This window comes from Camponotus floridanus, unplaced genomic scaffold (assembly GCF_003227725.1).
Source record: "Camponotus floridanus strain SB8 unplaced genomic scaffold, Cflo_v7.5 scaffold10, whole genome shotgun sequence".
Classification (NCBI taxonomy): domain Eukaryota; kingdom Metazoa; phylum Arthropoda; class Insecta; order Hymenoptera; family Formicidae; genus Camponotus; species Camponotus floridanus.
The window spans coordinates 1,168,532-1,190,481 of NW_020229215.1; the positions used below are offsets into that span (position 1 = coordinate 1,168,532).

The following is a 21,950-nucleotide window of genomic DNA, read 5'->3' on the forward strand; positions in this document are numbered from 1 at the left end:
AAAGATAATAAGTAAATTTAAGATTTTTTCACTACTTTTCCTTAAATATTAAACTAAAAAAGCAGTTACAATAAAAATAATCCTAACTTATTCTTTCTTTTTATGTAAAGAAATAAATTTCTTTTTATGTAAAGAATGTAAAGAAAAAAGTATACATATATTTGAGTTATTTTATATCTCATCACATAAATAACTCTTACGTAGTAAGAGTTGAATAAATAAATTTCAGAAGTCAATGTGAGATATTTATTAGATTGAATATATAAATCTAATATGTTAACTACTTTTTTGTTAAGACATTAAATAATATTTATTAAGACATAAGTAAAAAAAATTAGTTTAACCATAATATGATAAGAATTGAAGAACGTACAGTGAAAACATTGTTGGTGTGTGCAAATACTATAGTATTCTATCTACTTAAGCTATTCTAAGGATATGAGAGAGAAGGGAAATTTCGATTGTGATTGCGCAACAAAAGGGATAATATATTCACACATGAGAAACACACGAGTATCTTCGTTTAGATATTTAATATAACTCTATATTATCCGTCAACTTTTATTTATTATATATATTTTTTATATATTATATATTATAAAATTTAACTCCAAATTGCGATAATAACGTCTAATTGCAACGTGCGTGCGCGTGTACGTGTTGCGCCTTATTATACGCGTGTGTATTTTGTGTATGTGTAATTATGTGTATTCGTATACGCGTACGTTCTGTGTACATGTGTGTCTGTGTATGTTGTGTGTGCACGTGTGTATGTGTGTGTTGCTCTTGAATAAGGGGATAAAGATGTGAGCGAAGAAGGGTATCGTAGATGGTATGCATTTTGCACTCGCGCGTAACATGACTGTGTACGTGTTCGATCTACAATTAAACGAATCCTACGCACTTATTCGTTAATCGGCAGAATAATATGCATTCTCGTAATTTTTCGCTATAAGTATATGCAACCGTCCGAAAGCGTGTCAGTCGGCGCACCGTGACGGATTCGCCGTCGCTCTCGTCGATCCTTTTTCAATCGCATTCGTGCCTCTCGGATGTATATTAAGTCTTTATTATTAAGTCTTCTTCTTGCATGTTGTGTTAAATTAAAAAAGACACAAGCTTATTCGAGAAGAATAAACAATTATTCTTTTTTTTATTAATCAATAGCGCGAGATTGACTCAAAAAGTTCCTAAAATTTGAAAAAATTAATTTTTGTCTTTGCATTTGTAGGAAAAAATATTGTATAATGTAAATACATTGCTAATCTATTAAAAATTTATTAATATGAAAGTAATATAAAATAACTAGAGCTGCCTTTCTTCTTTCATTTATGATATTTATACGCTTTTAACTCTCATAAAAATAAAAGAAAATTATGCACTTTCCGTATCAAAGATTTATACTTATATTATTAATTAAAATTTGATTTAGCAAATAGTGTAATTTAAATAAAATGAATGCAAGTGTATATAATTCTTCATTGTAAGTAAAAATTATAATATTTTAGAACAAATTGACTCTGTATATGCATCCGAGAGAGTTATCCTTTAATAATCTAATTACAATTTATCGTATTGTGATTGCTTAATTTCATCTTATTTTCGAAACCATCTTAAAATGATATTTTAAAGACAGCAACAAATATTTGTTTATTCATTTTCATATTAAACATTTAAAATAATTTCAAGTTTCTAAAATAATAATTAGCAGTGTTCCAATTAAGATCAAAATAATCTATTTCCTCGTCTTTTATTGCCCTAGTAATGACTTTAAAACTAAAAAAAACTCTTTTAATCAAAATCCGAGAATGCAAGAAACGAATAATATAACAATTTAAAGAATAAAATGTACTTAATGATCAAAGATTCAGAAAAACTAAAATTTCAAAAAATTTAATAACTCAAAGAAGGGAAGAAATTAATTAAAAATTTTATAATGTAAAAATATTAAAACTATATGCATCAAACACAATATAAAATTTGAGATCTTCTTTTCAAGATTAGTACCTTCCAATTTTTTTCAAATTTAATTGGATAATAAAATATTAACATTCTATGGAATCAATACATTCTATCATGAGCAAATCTAATATGTTTGTTATGATATTAAATTACTATTAAATTCACGTTATCATTCGTAAATAACAATAATTCATTTAATAAAAATTACGAAGTCATTGCATATTTAAAAATTGCAAGTTATCATCCAAGCTGAGTGTAAGTATTTGTTTTAATGTGTAGTTTTAATAATCCTGTCATTCGAGCAAATAATAATAATATATAAATACATAATAATCGAACTATAAAGAGCTAATAACAATACATTCTTAACACTTTCGCAACCGCTGATTTAACTACAAATTTATGCAGTTTTCATATCGATACATTTCCAACCCATTAAACATCACAATTATTATATTATATTTATGTAGAATTGTGTGTGTTACACTAAATACAAATATAAGTGGAGTATAACTATCTTAATATCGTTATGAGACAAGTCAAATGTCAAAAAAAATATTCAGAATTTTTAGTACAAATCTCTGACTCTGGTTTTTTTCTGACATTATTTCATCACCATTATATAAACTTTCGAAAAGAAACTATAATGGGTATATGTTGATAACTGTTGAAGACTGCGTTACCCTAAACAGTATAGATTATTTTACTTACGTAATTATAAAAAAAAAGGCCGAACGCGACAGACGAACACACAACATACTGCGAAGATTTTATAATAATAAATACTTATATACACCTACAGCAGAAAAATAAAAGATGTTCGTGATTTATATGAGTAGAAATTAGATTTTATTTATTTATATTTAGTAAACTTTATATAAATACAAACAAATAATAATAGCGCTATGAATGATAATTTCTATAATTAAAAACGATCTGTCATACCCCGCTTATACCGTTTAGGGTTTACATAATTAGCTGCAATATTCATAATTTACCTTAAACAAATTCACCATAGAATGAGACACACAGTATTCGCACGTCATCGCTATAAGTAACTCTTAAATCAAACTGTGTTGCAATTTTAAATATATATATATATAGCATTATTCTTTAAACCGATATATTACAAGCTCTCTCTATATATCTTTAAGATTCTTAAAGAGTTTAAATATCTCGTATCTCTCATATATATATATATATATATATATATATATATATATATATATATATGCGTGGGTGTGTATATATATACATATATCAAGTTAAGAATATTTATAATAAAAGCACAAGGTGTGACTTACAAATACTCTTATTATTTATAGCAGAAAGATGATGGCGTACGAATACCTTTATTTTAATTCCAGCCTGCCTCTTAGCAACATAATTTTATACTTAGCAACGACGCGAAGGCGTATGAATGCATTTTAATCGGTCCGGCGTCCAACAATGTAATTTTTTAAAAAATAAGCGGGCGGTCGCGAAAGTGTCGATGAATAACAGCGAGCCCTTATTAAATCCTTCTCAATCTCCATCCTGATCTTCGATCAATGATCGACGACAGCGAGGAAAGCCGGTGACGGTGCGTATATAAACGCTTCGTGAGGGTGTCTCAGCGCGCGACGACGGGCTATTGTATGTTTTTTTTTATCCATAAGAAGTATACGGATTTACGTATAAAGAGACGCGTCATACAAGTGCCGTACAGTACCAAAAACGTTTTTAATGCGCGCGCATAATGCGGTCGATTAGCTCTATCTACGCCTGCATCCGTGAAAGTTACACATCCGCGCGTCAATTCATATAATATTTTTCTCTCGCTCTCACTTTCATTCTCTCTCTCTTTCACTCCCTTTCTTTCTCTTTGTATCTGCGTGTATCTGCATATGTATGCATGTATGTGTGGATCCTCGTGAGCGTGTTACGTGTCATCGTTATTCGTGTGGATCCGGCTAAGTTGGTCCAGGGACGAAGAATCTCTGTCTACAGCTTATCATTCTTATTAATCTCGCGAGGGCCGCCGAATCTCGATCGTTCCGCTCCTTGAAATATACTCCCATATGTATAGTGTTTATATATATATTTATTTAATTATTTATATATTTATATATTTATTAATTTATATATATATTTTTTATTTATATATATGTATTTATGCTATATATAAAGTAGCTTCAGAACTATACTCGAATCACTACTCGAAGTCGCGACGACGGCGGAACGCGTGACCGCTGCCGATTTTTGCATTTAAGCTTAATTGTAAGGACGCGTTTATTCGAATATTCTTGCTAAGTTAAAAGAAATTTCAAGTATCGAATCGACGATGTATATAATACGTGTTAAGATGATCGTGATTAAAAGGGTAGCTCTAGATCTAGTTCTGTCATATCTTTAAATAGAATACGGTGCTTTATAGTTGCTTCTTTAGTTATGTCTTCACTTAGTAAAACTTATTTGAATATTTAGCGAAGCGACGCGTCCTTTACCGGCATACGAGCGGAGAGAAGAGGCTTTGATCATCTCACAGCTCGTACAAGTTGACTACGATAATGGCGATTAATGATCATGTTTTCATAAGTTCTTAAGATACTTTTAATTTTTTGTTATCGATTCTTTATGCCTTCGACTTCTGTATCTTGCTTTTAAATTTCTTGTCCCTCTTTTCTCTCTTGCTCGTTTCTAAATTTCCTCTTTTTGTAATTTTGACAGTTTTCTTTTACATTTCTCTTAATTTTTAACGCTTTAAAAAATGTTATCCTTTATACGTCATATTATCGCATATCTATATTTTATTATTAATACAATCACGCGTAAATTTCTTTTGTACTAAATTTTACTCTTTGTCTGCGATTGACGAGCAGGATACAAATATAACAATTAATGGCAAAGGCGAGATAAAACTGGGACGTAAGAGATGATTGAGCAAAAGTTGAGAGAAAATTCTAAAACGTGATAAAAACATTCTCATTTTATCGCCATTATCGTGTTTAATTACACCCAACTTTGACGCGGTTCCACGGTTCCTCGCCTTCAGCAATTTAAGCTCTACCCTTCGCCGACGCTATTCGCTGGGTTTGCTCGCTCTCTGTTCGACAGTGTGATAATATCGGTCTCTATGTCGCACGAGTGGCCCGATCGAGATTTTCTTCCCATAAAAAAATGCCAATTTTCTCAATTATAATATTATATTATTCTATACTCGTCCTAGGACCGCCTAAGCAGGACTTGGTTAATCACCGTTTCCCTCTCCTCCTCTCTCTTCCTTCTTTCTACTATTTTTTCTTTTTTTTTAATTAATACAATAGATACTTTATGTATGTATCGTAACAACCGATATTTCAGTTCTCTCGCTCTCTCTCATATTCACTCGTATTCGTCCATTTCTCTCGCTTACACACGCACATTCTCTCGCTTTCGCTCGCTCGCTCGCTCGTTCGCTTCGCACGCATATAATATTCGCAATTTTTTTCTTTATCTATATAATGTAATCTTATAACGACATGTGCGTATGTGTATACACCTTTGCGTCGGTGAGACGTATCGCGCGCGCATATACACATACGCATCCACACTATGTATATATTTATATATTTATATTTATATATATATATTTATGTATATATATATATATATATTTCTTCTGTATATACTTTATGTTGCTTTTTATGTATACTTTATAACAATGTTTTTATGTTTATTTAAGGCCCAATACGTTCATTACGAAGGAAATTATCTGCAACAGAAAGGAGACGAATATATGATTAAACAACGCTTGTACCTGGTTTGCTCCCTGTCGTAAGCACCGTATGAGTATAGAACTATTCAGTCGACAAGTTGTATATATGTTCCTGACGTTGTCATCGTCGTCATCGCCGTGAAGGATGCGCATGAGATGTTCGCGATACGCCGGACACCAGTAGATGATCTACGCGTGATTGGACAAAGTGATAACTTAAATCAATTCGCCAATTTTGCTTCAAGATTATCAATGCATGTTCTTCGAAGAAAAATTAAGAGAGAAACAACGAATAGTAACCAAATATGCGGTATATACGTAGTATAATTAGTATATACTCCATTTTAAGATTGGATATCATGTTATAGCATGTACTAACAATATGAATAGGAAACAAGTAAAATCAAATTTTCAAGTAAATTTAAAGAGATTGAGGCAAACATATTTTTCTTGCTTTCTTTTACTTAAGAAAAAAAAATTGTAATTGATGCCGAAAGTTGAACTCTATTGTATTTTTAAACTTTATCCTAAGATGTCTGTATAAGAATAATCGTGCAAAAATTAAGCTCTGTAAGACACGTATTTTTTCATCAAAAGTAGAATTACAATACTTTTTTACCTTTAATCATGTAAAATTTGTTTCGAAGACTATATTCACCATTCTAAATTTTTTATCTCAAAAAAATTATCTATTGCACATTATATCTTATCATTCTTTTCATTCCGTCAATTTGTAGATAAAATTTGAAATAAGAAAATTATAAGTTGCAAAATTTTGCTATTATATAAAATTCTATCAACGATTTTGGCGAGACCATGTACCAGCGTTCTATTCAGTTCGATGTGTTTTTCTCGCGTGATATTCTACTATAATATTTTTCCTATTTTCCTAAATTTACCTTTAGCGTGCTCATCTTGACGTTTCCTAGGAAGAATCATCCGACCAAGGATGATAGGCAACCAATCGGTTGCCTCTCGAGAGAGGCATTATTTAATAATTTATCTAACAATAAAAGACAGTCTATCGTGACAAATATTTGAAAGCCTACCGGACATTTAATTTGACTTAAAGGCCAAAAGTTTCGATCTCGAATAATATACATATTTTGCATAACAATATCATTTTCTACAATATATAATTGACATAACAAATTAGATATCGAACATAATTTTATTATGCGAGCGAAAAATACAGAACATCCCAAAAAAGATTGTCGTAATATATAAAATAATTTACTGAAAGAAACTTGAATGAAAATTGCTTTTAATTAAATATTTGTTATAATAAAATATTCACAGTTATAGATGTATAAGTTCTATACAAGGCTAATTCAAATAAAAAATGAAAATTATAATTAATTTTGTAATTAGATTTTACAATAAAATTTTTATCAATGGAAAATCACATATTTAAAGATCAAAAAGTATTAGATACATTTTTTTGAGATATTCTGTAATTTTAAATCCAATTACTGGCAGTAAAATTTCCTCATATCGATATTAACATAAACTTATCGACATTATAACTCATACTGACATTAAAACAAATTTATATCTTTACAATTATTACTTACATTATCTACTATAATCTTTAGATTCGAGTACATCGTCGAGTCAATCGTAATACATTAATCGTAATGACTTTGAACGCGCGGAGAAACAGCTTAAAATACATAGACGTATATAAAGTTTAACATAATATTCAGTATTAAAATTCGGACAAAATTTAACAACAAACAAAAATAAGTTAGTTCGCTCTATGAACCGCATACGCTATCCGGTAGGCTAATCATTTAAAATTCATTCAAACTGGTTTAGAGAGAATAATCGAATAAATAAGATTTAGGAGGATGAATCAGATTCAAATTAAAAATTCGTGTTCTAGAGAAAATGAGTGACAAATAACTTTTTTCATCGAAATATCACATCAAAATACAATTGCTAAAATAGATTGATGTAAAACTATAAAATTAATGTGTTATGAACGATTAAAATCCGATTCAACCTTTAATCATATTCATTCACCATTATTATATTTGTAATTTCCCTTTGATTTCTCATTCAAGACGTCCAGATAATATTAGATTAGAGTTTAATATTTATAAAAAAGATTTTCTTTTTAAAGAACTGATGTATGTACTAGTATAATATTACTATATGAATGTGTATTGAAGCTAAGAATTCATATTTTTGACAGATGAAAGATTTGAGGACGTTTGCGAAGGAGAAACAGAGTCGATCTACTTTAGATTGATGCTAATCATATATAAGCATATTTACAAATTATTTTTTTCTAATTGATTAATATTAATTTTAACCCTTTTAACGGTAATGTTTCATTTTGTCTCAATTTCAAGAACATTATGTAGCAAGTGATAAATTGTTGTTAATTATTACTATTAAATTATAATAAAAAAATAAATTATGATTATTTATATTTTAGAAAATGTAACTTTTATAAATTTTAACTTTTCAAATGTTATATTATATTTTATCTTTGTAAAACAAAGATAAATTAGATAAAAAAATGTTAGCTTTTTCCAATTTTAAACAAGTATAATTTACCGATTAAAGGGTTAAAACGTGCACAATATTCTTTTTCTTGTTTATTATATCATATTTATCGCATAAATTGAAATGTTGTAAAAAGATTTGTACGTGCGCCCACGAGTTCGCCCATTTTTCCTATTTTCTAAAAGATTTTTTGTAATTTAAACAATAAAAAAGATATACACAATGTAGAACGACTATGTAAGACTCTCGAATATTCATTGCATTGGTACTCGAATAAGCGAGTTTGTAAAAAGCGATGTCAAACAATTATTTATTTGCAATGAAAAGTTATATTAACAATTTGAAAAATATAGTATATTTTCCTTGTGTATTCATATGATAATATATTAAACTCATGATAATATTTTATATTGTATATTGTATATTTTATATTGTATATTGATACGATAAAAAAAGAGAGTTCAAAATATTATCAACTCTTAAGAAAAACATGTTTATTCTTATTTATTTTTTTAGTTTCCTCACATATATAATAAATTATATAAAAGATCTTGAATATTGTTATCATATAAAAGAATATTTATATTTATATTTGTTTTTGATGTTTCTTCGTCTTTTCTTATTCTGCAAACATTTACAAAATTAAATAAATATAAAATAAAATATATAAAAAATTTAAAAAATGTCCTGTTATCGCATCTCGTTAAAAAACATGATTATTTTCATACATTGATATTTATGTGTGCACGATAGTTCTAATTTTGTCTTTTATTTCATCAATGAATTTCATCAATTTATTAGAACTTCTCATATACAAGTCCGTTTGTATTTTTATCGTTAATATAACTTTAGTAAATTTAATTTTGATAAAATAAAAGACGTATATATTTCAATATATTTAAAAAGTTTCGAAATTATAATACGTATTTAGAAACATAACAAAATTAATACAAAATTGCTGAATAAATAAGTGTAATTTAAATTACTTTTTTCTACATAAAATACCAATCAGTGTAAAAAATTATATTCTTATCTGGATTTTGAAAATATACCGTTTCTCTACTTTTATCTATTTATTCAACATGTTATAATAATTAATAGCTATCAGTATTATTTTATATTTTAGAAATTTCACATTAATCTCAAAATTGTTGAAATTTTTATATTTTTTGCCCTTTAGGCCTTGTGTTAAAATCACTTTTGCGCATTTCTCAAAACGCAAATAACGAGCAATTTTAAATTTGTTTATTTTATATTATTTACTTCAAATATATTTTAAATGATCTTATTTTGGATGATTATTTTGGATAACCATCTTGCAGAGAAAGAGAAAAACTACAATTTGAATTTATTTAATAAACTTGATGCTAAATACGGTCATTCAAATTTTATTTATTTAATGAATTTATTTAGTGATCATATTTATTACAGTTATGGGGTAAAATATGTAAAGTCACATTTAATATTAAATGTGAAATGTGACAATGAGCTCAACCCTAAATTCTAGAATCCAGATAAGCATTAGCCGACATCGTTTCTCGCCTTTCCGAGCACCCGCTCTCAATAAATTGTCTTAAAAGCACATATTTCCGAATCCGAAAGTTCGGAATCGAACAAGCTAACGTAACGTAAGCGACTGCCATAATTCACGTTGCCTCTGTTACTATTCTCGACACGAGGCAATAACTCCCATTAAATCGCTTCGCGGCGAGACAGATCGATCTTTCGATCTGTCAACGACATGTCACCGTGCCTTTTATCATCGAGTTTGTTCTCATTCAAGGCGGCTCGCGGATTCTTCCTAGGAAGCGTCGCCACTTCCGGTTCCCCGGGCCGCGAGATCGTCGGTTATCTCTCTTCCGGGATGGTCGGACTCACCTTGACCGAGCAAGATCCGCGACGCTACTCGCGCTCCTGTCCACTCGGCAGCGCCGGGATGACACTCCGTGCCGCGTCGCTCGTTCAGCTGTCGACGCTGAAGAGCTCCTTGTGGAGGGCCGGAAACTCGAGGTGCGGCTGCGATCGCTTGAATTTAGCCAGCGCATCCATGTGCAGTAGCGAGATCTCCCGTAGCTGCGGAATCTTGGCGAGGATCGCGTCGCACACGGTCACATCGCCCTTGATCGGCGTCATGTGATTCCGATCAAGTTCTGACCTCAACGCTCTTATCACCGCCTGTGACAGCCTATTGATGTCCCCCAGACACTTGAGTCCCGGTCGATCTACGCAACGTATCGTAAGTCAGTCTACTGTGATGCTGTTCGAATGATAGAGTAAAAAATTGAAATATGAAATGATATTATCGCATTATTCGCAGTTATATAAAATTCGATAGAATAAAATAGGTAGACATGTGATGGGGCAAACATATAAATGCGAGTATTGAATTCAGTGAAATTTGAATTTAATGATATTTTGCGATTATAATTAAAAAAAAAAAATAAAATTTATCCGATGAGACATTCCGTATGTCGCATGTGTCATTTACCAGGGCTAAGTAGAACAGCCGCGCTATAGAGTGCCAACTCGGTTTCGGTGAGCTTCAGTTCTGCGATACTTCTGGCCAGCTCGAATACGTAGGAAACAAGCTTCATTTCCGCCGTATCCGTCGTATAAAATGCCTCTTGCGGCAGCAAGATATCGCCGTATAGGACGCAGTTTTGCTGGAGATCGAGGTACCTGCTCATTCGTAGCACAGCCAGCTCGAAGGAACCTGTTACATTTTAACAGGATATCAGCATATTCCAGCGCATAATCGCGCTTTCTTTATCTTCACTTATTTAATCCTTTTGAAAGGACGTTATCTTCATTATTCTAATGAAATAAGAGACGATTATATATTCAGCATTTTACAATATTGCTATTAATTCATTGCTTAAAGAAGATTAAGGGATTAAAGAAGATTTAAGGAAAATTCTCAACAAACTTTTGATCGACATTAAATTGTTTCCACTAATGAAATGAATATTGATTTTACGTTAAAAAAATATTAAAATTGTTACCATAATTGCATTAAGCAAGTAATGAGGTAATAATGCAATTACTTACCTATCCCATTTTAGAATTAAAAATAGAATAGAATCTTCAGATTAACCTTCTTCTTACACAAAATTTGCGCGTTAAATCACGCGAAAGAAGAATAAAGCTTTATCGCCAGTAGACGATAAAGGGCTTATACCAGGTGCAGTTACGTACCGGCCTTTAATAAAACAATCTGGTCGTCTTGCGAGAGCTTCATGAATCCAGGGACCATTTTGGCGAACTCGATGATCTGCTGGATGACGGTGGTTAGTTTCTGAGCACATTCCAACCAGAGCTGCTCGTGCCCCATGTCTTTATAATAGATCAATTTATTGTAGTCGGCGGGTTTCCGGAAGGACTCCTGGATCTGGTCCGTAGATACTAGGCATGTCCTTGCGTGCGCGTCCGCTATCGTTTTCGAGAGAAGCTCGCTGATCTGTGCCGGATCTGCAGATTTAACGTATTTCCCGCTCGTAATTCGTTCCTTTTCTTATAGATACGTTTTATATATAAAAAAGAAATGGTAGAAAGATTTATATTTTTTCGGCAAACAAAAAAGATCTTAAATAGAAATTTTAAGCGTGCAAGCGTACGTTATATATTAATCCTTTGTCATACAAATTATTTACATGTAATCATCGTATTAATTATTTTTTTGTCAATATTAGATAAATTATTTTCTTAAATATTACAGCAACTTATTATTTTTCTTATAAAAAGACATTTTAAAGTAAAATTGGTTATAAAGTTAGTCTAATTACAAGCATAATAATGTAAGATAGTTAGAACAAAAGGATTTAGATAATCTCTTATGTAAAGGATAATGCAAAAGATGTTTGTATAATTTATAGGCAATTCATGCAGAAGACATGCGTGTAGATCTCATACAACATAGTTATAATTGCTAGATATTATGACTATTTGAATAAAATCAAAGATATGTATATAATGAAAAAATGTAATATTTATGAAAATATATGACATTTACTTATATAACAAATTTATATAGGAAATTAATTTCGAAATATATGTTTTTCATTTTTAGAAAAATCATAGTACATTTACTTACTCTTGGTATATATGCACATTGAATCAAGAAACATTTTCAAATAAGAAATGTAGCTCTAGATAAATACAAATAGAAAAGAAAATGAAATTTACATTTTGAACAATTATGATATGTAAAATAGAGATGTACAAAATTTTGTAGAATACAATTTTAAAAAATTTTAAATTATTCACATAATTATAAATACATATATGCAAGATGTACACATATATACAATATATACACACAAAGAATTAAAGATTTATGAATGCCAAATCATTTACATTTTCTTCAAGAGTATAATTGTAAAAAACATGTACAAAACATTCAAAGCGTGGATAAACATGAAATATCTCAAATTAATATATACAAATAATATACATATATATTTGAACGTTTAATAATAATGTATTGCATGATGCAAAAATCCAAGTTTCGAGATAAAGTTTCAGAGGACTAACATTTTTAACATATAATTGTAATTTAAACACTCAATACACTCAATACAGAAACGTTTAAAAATTTTATCATATGAACAGATAGATACAGATAGCCGCAACTTTTAACATAAAAGAGCAAGCAAGTCTCCAGTTTTAAACAACTCTTTATGAATTTTTCATAAGGCTAAACTAGTTTCCATGTTGATCAATGCATTTCGTTTCGAATCACCCTTCCTCATGATTTTATTATAATGTAATTAATTTATCTTACTTAAAATTATCAATTTTCAAAATGCGCTATGTTTCAATGTAAATATACTTCAAAATTTCAATGAATTTCAATTAAATTTTAATGAAAAAACCGGTATAGATATTATATTATCTAAATTAATAATTTTTTAAAAATTTTAATCAGCTTATCTATCAATTTCTCATATATATGACTTGTATCTAGTAAATATATATAATATCTGTATAAGACAGTTTTCACCGAAACATTCATTAATACAAAAAAAAAAGGAATATTTAAAGATACATATAATAAAATAAATCCTCCAACACAGAAATTCCTAGAAATACAATCTCATAATCTTCTCCCAATTTCGTCGGTCCTCGAGAACTTTTTTGCAGGGGATTGGCAAGCAAGTAGGGAGGCTAATCGAAGGGATGATCGCATGCCCATGCAAAGGGACACAAACGTAACCTCACATCTCATCGCATGGGACATACTGGGCAGACTCGGCACTTCGTCGTCCTCAGATGGGTTGCTGACCCTTTGCTGCTGGCCGCTTAGGAAAGTCGTCGAGTCGACCATCGTGTACGAGCCATGGCCCAGGCCGGCGAGCTCGACAGTGGTCTCCTGCTTCACGGCGACGATTCCGCCGCCGCTTAGCGAGCCGCTGCCACCCCCGGCAGCCCCTCCGGTAGTTGCGGTGGAACCGCTGTTACCACTATTACTACCGCTACTAGTACCGCCACCACCGTTACCACCACCACCACTACCGCTGCCGCTACTGCCGGTACCTCCACCCCCCGCGCTGCTCCCGGTCGTCGAGGCGGACAGAGACTTGCCTGATGCGCCGAAAAGTCAAAGTTCACGAGGGCTTGAATTGGTCTCGGGAGGGATTTGGGCCGAATAGGTCTAAATATTTCAGCCCTGTGTGAATGAATCCTATGCAGGGCCTATCTTACGCCTGGGCAAACCAGACACGTGTTTTATTTCCCTTTTATGTAAAGTATGCAGTTTTGTGGGAAATATAGTGTGTCTCCTTTTTTGCCATTTATTAAAAGTAGTGTATAGAGAAAAAGAGGGAAAAAGAGAAATATATATGTACAGTTTCCCTTAGGTCTTATCTTTTTTAAAACTCCCAGAATTCTAAAGATAGGCTCTGTTCTTACGGGACATTTCAATAAAAGAAAAGAACATTATTTCTAAGACACTTGACAAATTTTTCTTAAGAAATATTTTGAATATTTGAACATATTAATTATTTATAATTCCAAAGTTATCAATATTAAATAGAGTTTGTCGTTTCAATAGTCACTATTTACGTATAAAAAAGATGTAACTTCATAAATAAAATTCTATTAAATAGTAATAGTTAATAATTAATAATTTTCTGGAGTATAAAGTTGTATGAGTCCTATGTATAATTATTCTAGGTATAATCGAACTGAAGTTTAAACTGTTATTGAAGCATCTGTAAAGCTTCACATAAAGCTTCGATTGAAGTTTGGAATGAGTTTCTTAATAAAAAAAGATAAGTATACTATGATATATTATAGTCATCGACAAATCTGAATAACACGTAATCCACATTATACAATAACAAATTATTTCTTTTATTATACAATAACGTTTAAATGTTTAATGATAATGTTTATCTTTAGTAGATATGTGGTCTATTTTGCGACATAACTTTGTCCTAAGTAATAATTTCTACTTTATTATATAATATTCTAACTAGGAAAATTTTACATGTAATATTTAACATAATAACAGATTTTAACGTTATGAAATATATGAAGACTGATCATTTGATGCTGTACTGTTGTAGGATATTGTATAAGCTAGTGATTTAGGTAATAAGGATGATAAACAGATAGTGATAAGAATATTTATAATAAATAAAAGTTACAAAAAAAGAAACTGAACAAGATTCAGATTAACAACGAACGACCAAGCGATTGTAAACGTAAAATCAGTATATTCTCTTTATTAAATTTTTATTATTTCAAACATTTTTTATATTATTAAATTGCATAAAACTAATATCTCGTAACAACAGAAAAAATATAAATTTTTTAGTAATATTTTAGTAATTTTTTAAATCGTTATAATTTTTTTAATCTCTTTTAAAGAGGAAATATATAATTTCTTTATAAACTTTCATACGCGTTAAATTTGTTTTTTAAATTAGAAAAATAAGAATTTCTCTGTTTAATTAATCATTATAATATACGTAATATAATTTTTATAGTTTAATTTTTCGCTTTACTCAAAATATTCGACAATTAGTGATAAATATTGTATTAGCCGGTTGCATCATTTATTCATTTCGATTTCATGCAAAGTTTCGTCACTATACTGAATCGAATTCAGATTCTGAGTTAAATGAAATTAATACATTACAAGTTTTGTTGATTAAATTTAAATTAACTCGAAAGACGTAATCAATTTTGTGACTGAAAACTTGAAATACGATTTCCCAATATAATATCACATTATTATCAGTACATTAATGAATTATATAATATACCAGATTAAAATATCTTTAATAGATAACAAAATATAAAAAAATGAATCGCTTAATATAAATTATTTGCATAAACTATAATCTTAACGAAAGTTACAGATATAATTTTATGAGTCAATTTATAAAAAATGGTAAGTGTTTTGATAATGTGTGTATGTGTTTTGATAATGTGTGTATGTGTGTGTTAACTAAGTTATATTTATAATAATACTAGTAATGTAAAATACAAAAACTATAAATTAATATTGCATAAATATGTGAATAAATTAAAAATATTATTATTATTACGTAGAGAATTTGTGCAACAATATTTATAACTATTAACAATTAATAATGTTAATAGATATATTTTAAATTATTGTTAATTATTACATTACACATAACTAAAAATTACAAAATAAAATTAAAAAAAAATAATATGAAAACATTGAAGAAAATATTTATGTGGATACTGTGAAAAAGTTTGTCGCATAATGGAACACGGAGAATATTTGAATAAGAAATGTGGTTTTGTCTAAGAAATAATTATCGATGATAAGATCGATAGCATGAACTCTGTGATATTAAAGGAGTGAACGCAATTAATTGCGAGTTAATGACAGTGCTCCGAAATGCATTTAGCGTGCCGGTTACGAAGCGAGAACTTAAGAGTCGCGCCCACATTATACAAGATCCAATTTAATGCGTACTTATTAAAATAATCTTTTACATAACCCTAATGCGCACCAAATTCGTTCCTTGCATAATGCATCGAATAAATCTACGATGATATAAAATATTTACATAAAAGAGAAATGTATCGAAAACTTGCAAAACTACCATTTCTTTAGTTTGATTATCTTATTGCAATTCCCTCCTATCATTTTACGTAAGAAATTATGCATTTTCATGATAATAATATTATAATGCAAAAGATTAACGTGTGTCAAAAAAGTAAATCTTTATAAATCAGGGAGAATTCTAATATATGTATCAGTCTTTTGTATTTTTATTTTTGTAGTAAAATAAAATAAAAAAATACTCTTAATTTTTAATTATAATAAAACTTTTTAATAGAATTTCATGAATTTATGTATGTAATATTTTTATTATAAAGAGAAATATTATTATATTTATTTGCAGAAAAAATTGAATTTCTTTAATAATTCTTTGTACAATAAAAAATGATTTCTTTTATGGAAATTTGATTGGACAATTTCTTTTTTGATAACTTGGAAACTTTTCTCATTAAATACCTTTATAACTAAGCGCCAATTTAAGATTCCCTTAAAGTAAAGTTTACTTGGAACCAGCTAAAGAACAAGCTATCTTTATTATTCGTAAAATGTAATTTCAAAAAAAATCTTTTAATCTCCACTGTTTCAACAACTTATTAATGTTGAAAAAAATCACATCTCTTTTTATATTCTTTGCTATTTATAATTAAGAAAAGTTATGATGTGATTCTGGAAAATCCGCATTTTCCAGACTATCGAAAAATTTGCAATCTCAGTTGTAAAAATAAAATTAATTTTTATCTTATAAGACTTTTTTTTATTTCTAAATTACATTTTATCATGCGCCTTTATGTGCGTATAGATATGTGTAATATATAATCACAAACATATTGATTAACATGATTGAATTAAACATATGATAATATCTTTTATATATCTATTCCAATGATGATCTAGGCCAATGATGACGTGTCGGAATTAACGAACGATTTAATTGGTCCGCGTATGTGTTGGAAATCGCGGATAAAGTTTTACTTACCGGTGGTGACTACGCTGGGGAGCACCCCGGTCGCTGTGACAGCCGAAGGTGTATCGGGCGCGACGGTATCCGCGACCTGTGTCTGCGTCGGCCTAGGATCGTAGGTCGTCGTGCTGTCGACGTAGTCAGCGCTAAGCTCGTAATTCGTCATCGCCTGGTGATTGTAATTCGTGTAACCGCCGGTGCCGGGTCCTGACGACGTGTATTCGCTACCGCCGTACGTGTACCTGTCGCAGACAAATGTCGGGTCCACGTGTGAATCGTCCTCCTCGTCGTGTGACGAGAAGTGCAAGAAAATAAGAATATTCATAAGAATATTCAACTCACAATAAGAATATTCAATAATATTCATATTTAAATTTATATCATGATAGTATGTCAAGCTATTTCTATATTTCTTTTATAAATTGTAGATTTTTATAATTTTATAAATATTATAAATAATAAAAAAATATTATAAATAATTTTATATATTTTCTAAATATTTATATAAATAATTTTATGCACATATATAATTTTATAAATCATAGATATATGAGCAAAAGTTTAATTAAGTTTTATTATGCAATCTGATGTAATTTTGACATCGCATTATTTTAATATAAAGTTTCAATCTCGTGCTTACCCGCCATTATAGGGATGGTGTTGATCCGAACTGCTTGGTGTCTGATGCTCGAATACACTGCTGTCCGGTGCCGTCTCCGAGGCCGCCCTCATTTGTGCCCTGTGGAATCTAACTTCATCTTCGACCTTCTCCCGTTGTTTCTTCGACATGCGCCCAAATTTAACGGCTGTGAACGAAGCAAAGAGTTTCATTAAAATTTTACCGGACTAAACAAAATTAGATGAATATTAATAATGATTTTTTCTTTGTGATGATTCAATAAGATAATTTAAAAATATAATCATTTATATAAATATATATATATATATATATATATATATATATATATATATATCTGTAGATATATATATATCTGTGTGCAGATTATTATATATTAAAAAAAAATACTTTTTGTAAAATGCTCTTAAAGCTTCATTGTTTTATGTTCTCTCACATTGAATAGGATTTAAGATTCTTTAAACAAAAATCGTTACACAATGAAATGCTTCTTTGACGATTTTCTATTATTTCACTTGTCGATTATGATTCCTGATTATTTTAATTACATTGAATATAGCAAAATACGGATTCTAAATATAAATTTTATTGCAAGAATTTTCGGCAAAAAATAACGTATGATTCAACATTTTAATGCACTCTATAGATCAAAACAGTCTTACCATACTACGCATAAATTTTTTACCACAACCTTGTAGATATTGATTCCTATTCCATTTTACGCTTATTATACTAAGTTATACAGGCGATGTAAAAATTTTATTTTAATTCCGCACAATTCTTCTACATAGGATAAAGTATGCATAATCGAATAGCGCCAAATGTTCCGTTCCGATTATCTCTCTTTCCACTATTCCTTCCCTCCTTCTCGCTCCATTTTTACAAATTTATTATCACTATTTACAATCATAGAGATCAGATAGGAGGAACTACTGACGTGACAGTTTGTCACGAGACGATAAAATCTAACGACTGTTTTCGGGTGGATCGATCGAGATCAAATCGCACGCGATCTTCACTGTTTGTCGGTTGGCAGACCGGTTGGTCCCTTCCTCGTCGCGAAGAAGGCTCGGCGAGGAACGCGGAAGAGCCTCGCCGCGTCCTCCTCGTCTTCTTCGGCGACGCTATCGTCTGGTCGCGACGCACCCACCCAATGATGTCACACACGCAAACTGTTCGGGCAAACATGCGCGTTTCGAAAGCGTAACACAATATTAGAGATATCCATAATGTTACGCATAGATATATTTCACGTATTAATATTTTTAACCATCTTGGAAATTTGTTTTCTTTTGGTAATAATTCTGGAGCCGGCTTGCTTCTTTTAGAAGCAATTGATAATTAGAAGTTTGTCATAAATAGCAAAATATTTTTTTTTAATTAAAAAAATCATATATATAATATTATATATAAATTTTTGTATTTAATACCAATCAATGAAATATTTTTATTTAATATTAAATAAAAAATTGGTAAAAAAACAGCGCTCAGAAAAAACAGAATAAATTGATTTGATAAGAAAAAAATTTGAAAAAATAATCTGGGGTTTTCTTTAATATAATTAGTAAAAAATAAAATATTTCGGTTATATCTACAATATTAATGCATTTTCAATGTATCCCGGTGTGCATACAATCACGCTTGTGCTTATCACGAGGGTGGTTGAGGGTTCGAATGACGACCGGAGGCCGAGAGGTTGATAAGGGGGATAGCGACGTCAGCGACTGACTAACCGAACAACTATCGTGCAGAGGCACGGCGAGGAGAGGGAGGAAGAGGAGGGTGATCGACCGAACGCGAATAAAGTGTGAACGAGAAAACGAGACGAAGGAGAGAGAGACGGAGATGGCAACAGGAAGAGTATGCACACCAACCGGTAGCTTACGATGCACTTTCTGGTATTCTATATACATGCGCGCGTCCAGTAGAAACGATGTGTTTGCTGCTTATCGCGCCGGAGGGTAAATAAAGCGATACTGAATCTGAAATGTATGGCGAGACAAACTTCAATACTGATTTCTAGTTTAATCCTTTCAATCTGACAGTGAATTCTTATTTATTAAAAAATGTTTTTGAATTTTTCACAAGGTTAGGGTAGGCATATTTCTCTTTTTCTCTATCTATTTATCTCTATGCATTATTATAAACAAAAATCGAAATTGGTAAAATTTAAATAAATCTAATTTTAGATGATTCAACATAATTTTAGATGATATAACAAATTTAAAGGCAATAAATAAAATACATTAAAGCGAAACTATTTAATTAATTAATTAATTAATTATCACTAATTTGAAATAATTCCGCAATTTATCATAATTATTCTCAATTTATTTAAAATATGTATAAATTTATTTCTGTAATAAAAATTAAAGTCTATATATATATATATATATATATATATATATATATAATATCTATGTAATATCTATGTAATAATTTAATGATACATTAATAGTTAAAATCTGAAATATTAAATATGAGATTTTAACTGTTAGAATAAATAAAAATCATTTTAATAAATCTCAAATATTGTAATTTCATTCAGAAATGTAAATTTCTGTATGAAGTCTAAATTTCTTTTTATTTTAAGCATTGTATTCTATTATCGCAAATAACATTTTTATTTATATTCAACACACATATGTAGATATCTCCAAAAGAAATGCTAAAAAATAATAATCTGTTTAAATAATCTGTTTAATTATCAATAATTTCACAAGTATATAATAAATGATTCGTTAAAAATCTAGCGTATTTTTTTGTTTTTATATAATTAATATAAATAACACGTATAATTTTTGATTATACGTTAAATTTTATCAATTATTTATTCGTTTTATCTTCGAAGGGGAAATAATTTCAACAAGCTGGCCTTTCAACAAGTATAAATCGTACATGTTGTTGACCACCGTCAACAATATTATTTATCCATAGTCAGATAAAAAAGCCATGATAATTGACCGAAAAGCAGGAAATTGCGGTCACGCCCGAATATCGCGGCTAAATATCACCTGACTAGACGATATTATTTATTTAATATTACACAAAATTAAATATTATAATAATAATAAATATAAAATGAATGATAAAGTTAATGTAATAATATACCAAAAATATTATAATTATTATTAATCATATTATAATTATACATAAACAATACATAAATTTAATTTATGCAAAAGAATACAAAAAAAGAATTGAAAAGATATATAATTAAAATGAAATAAATTTTTAAATTATGCAGAATGTATCATCATCACACAAAGCCACTTTTATTAATAAGAGATATTATCTTTTAACTGACTGCATTTTCATTTTCTATAAATTTAATAGAATATTAATTATATCAAGATTTGTTTAAAATAATTTAAAACTCTTGATTAAATTTTAAAATAAATAGCAATCATTTAACAAATTAACAAATTAATCATAAAACAAATTAACAAATCATTTAACAAATTAATCATAAAAAATCAATAATAATGTCATATTGCTATTGAAACAAAGATTTTTTAATTTAATTATAATAAATACATATTTTGTTGTTGTTTCATCTTGTTCTTTAATTTGTAATTAATAATTTTTTTTTATTAACAGTTTCTCTTTAATTTGTAACTAATAATTTTTTTTATTAACAGTTTCTTATATAAACTATATTGAATGTAATCTACGATATTTCAAAAATTTTTGAACGTTTGATGCTCGATTTAAATTCACGGAAGTAACAATCACGAACGCCACAAAAATAGCTCGCGCATATATAAAATTTATGACGCACCTCTGCAAGCCAGATCGAGCTTATTTATCGAGCGGTATAGAAAAGCTTGGCGACATCGAAGAACAGAACAAATTTGTTCAATCGATACTATTGTTTTGCTGATGATATATATAAAAAAAATGGCAAATAATACTAGTTTTGAAAAATATCTGTAATCAAAATTTCCTCGGGTCAAAAGTTTAAATAGGAAATGTCAGTTTTACTTTCTAAATCGCCCTGTAATTACATTGCAACAAGCTTTATGAGTGCATTATTAGTTTTGTGATAAAAAATGCATTCCATAATAATACAATAAAAAAATTACATTTATTTTCG

General features: G+C 29.5%; 1 protein-coding gene across 3 annotated transcripts in view; it reads right to left on the reverse strand.

The window, feature by feature from the left end:
• Positions 1-3,602: 3,602 nt before the first annotated feature.
• LOC105249476 (probable nuclear hormone receptor HR3) overlaps positions 3,603-21,950 on the reverse strand; it is a 94,801-nt gene continuing 76,453 nt past the window's right edge. For all 3 annotated transcript variants that reach the window (XM_025409731.1, XM_025409727.1, XM_025409724.1), the window contains 7 exons: positions 17,858-18,023; positions 17,233-17,459; positions 13,430-13,792; positions 11,408-11,680; positions 10,701-10,925; positions 10,091-10,434; positions 3,603-5,887 (listed from right to left, as the gene is read on the reverse strand). In XM_025409731.1, the coding sequence (XP_025265516.1) occupies positions 10,175-10,434; positions 10,701-10,925; positions 11,408-11,680; positions 13,430-13,792; positions 17,233-17,459; positions 17,858-18,023 (1,514 nt within the window). In that variant the 3' untranslated portion in view covers positions 3,603-5,887; positions 10,091-10,174. The remainder of the gene's footprint in view (positions 5,888-10,090; positions 10,435-10,700; positions 10,926-11,407; positions 11,681-13,429; positions 13,793-17,232; positions 17,460-17,857; positions 18,024-21,950) is intronic.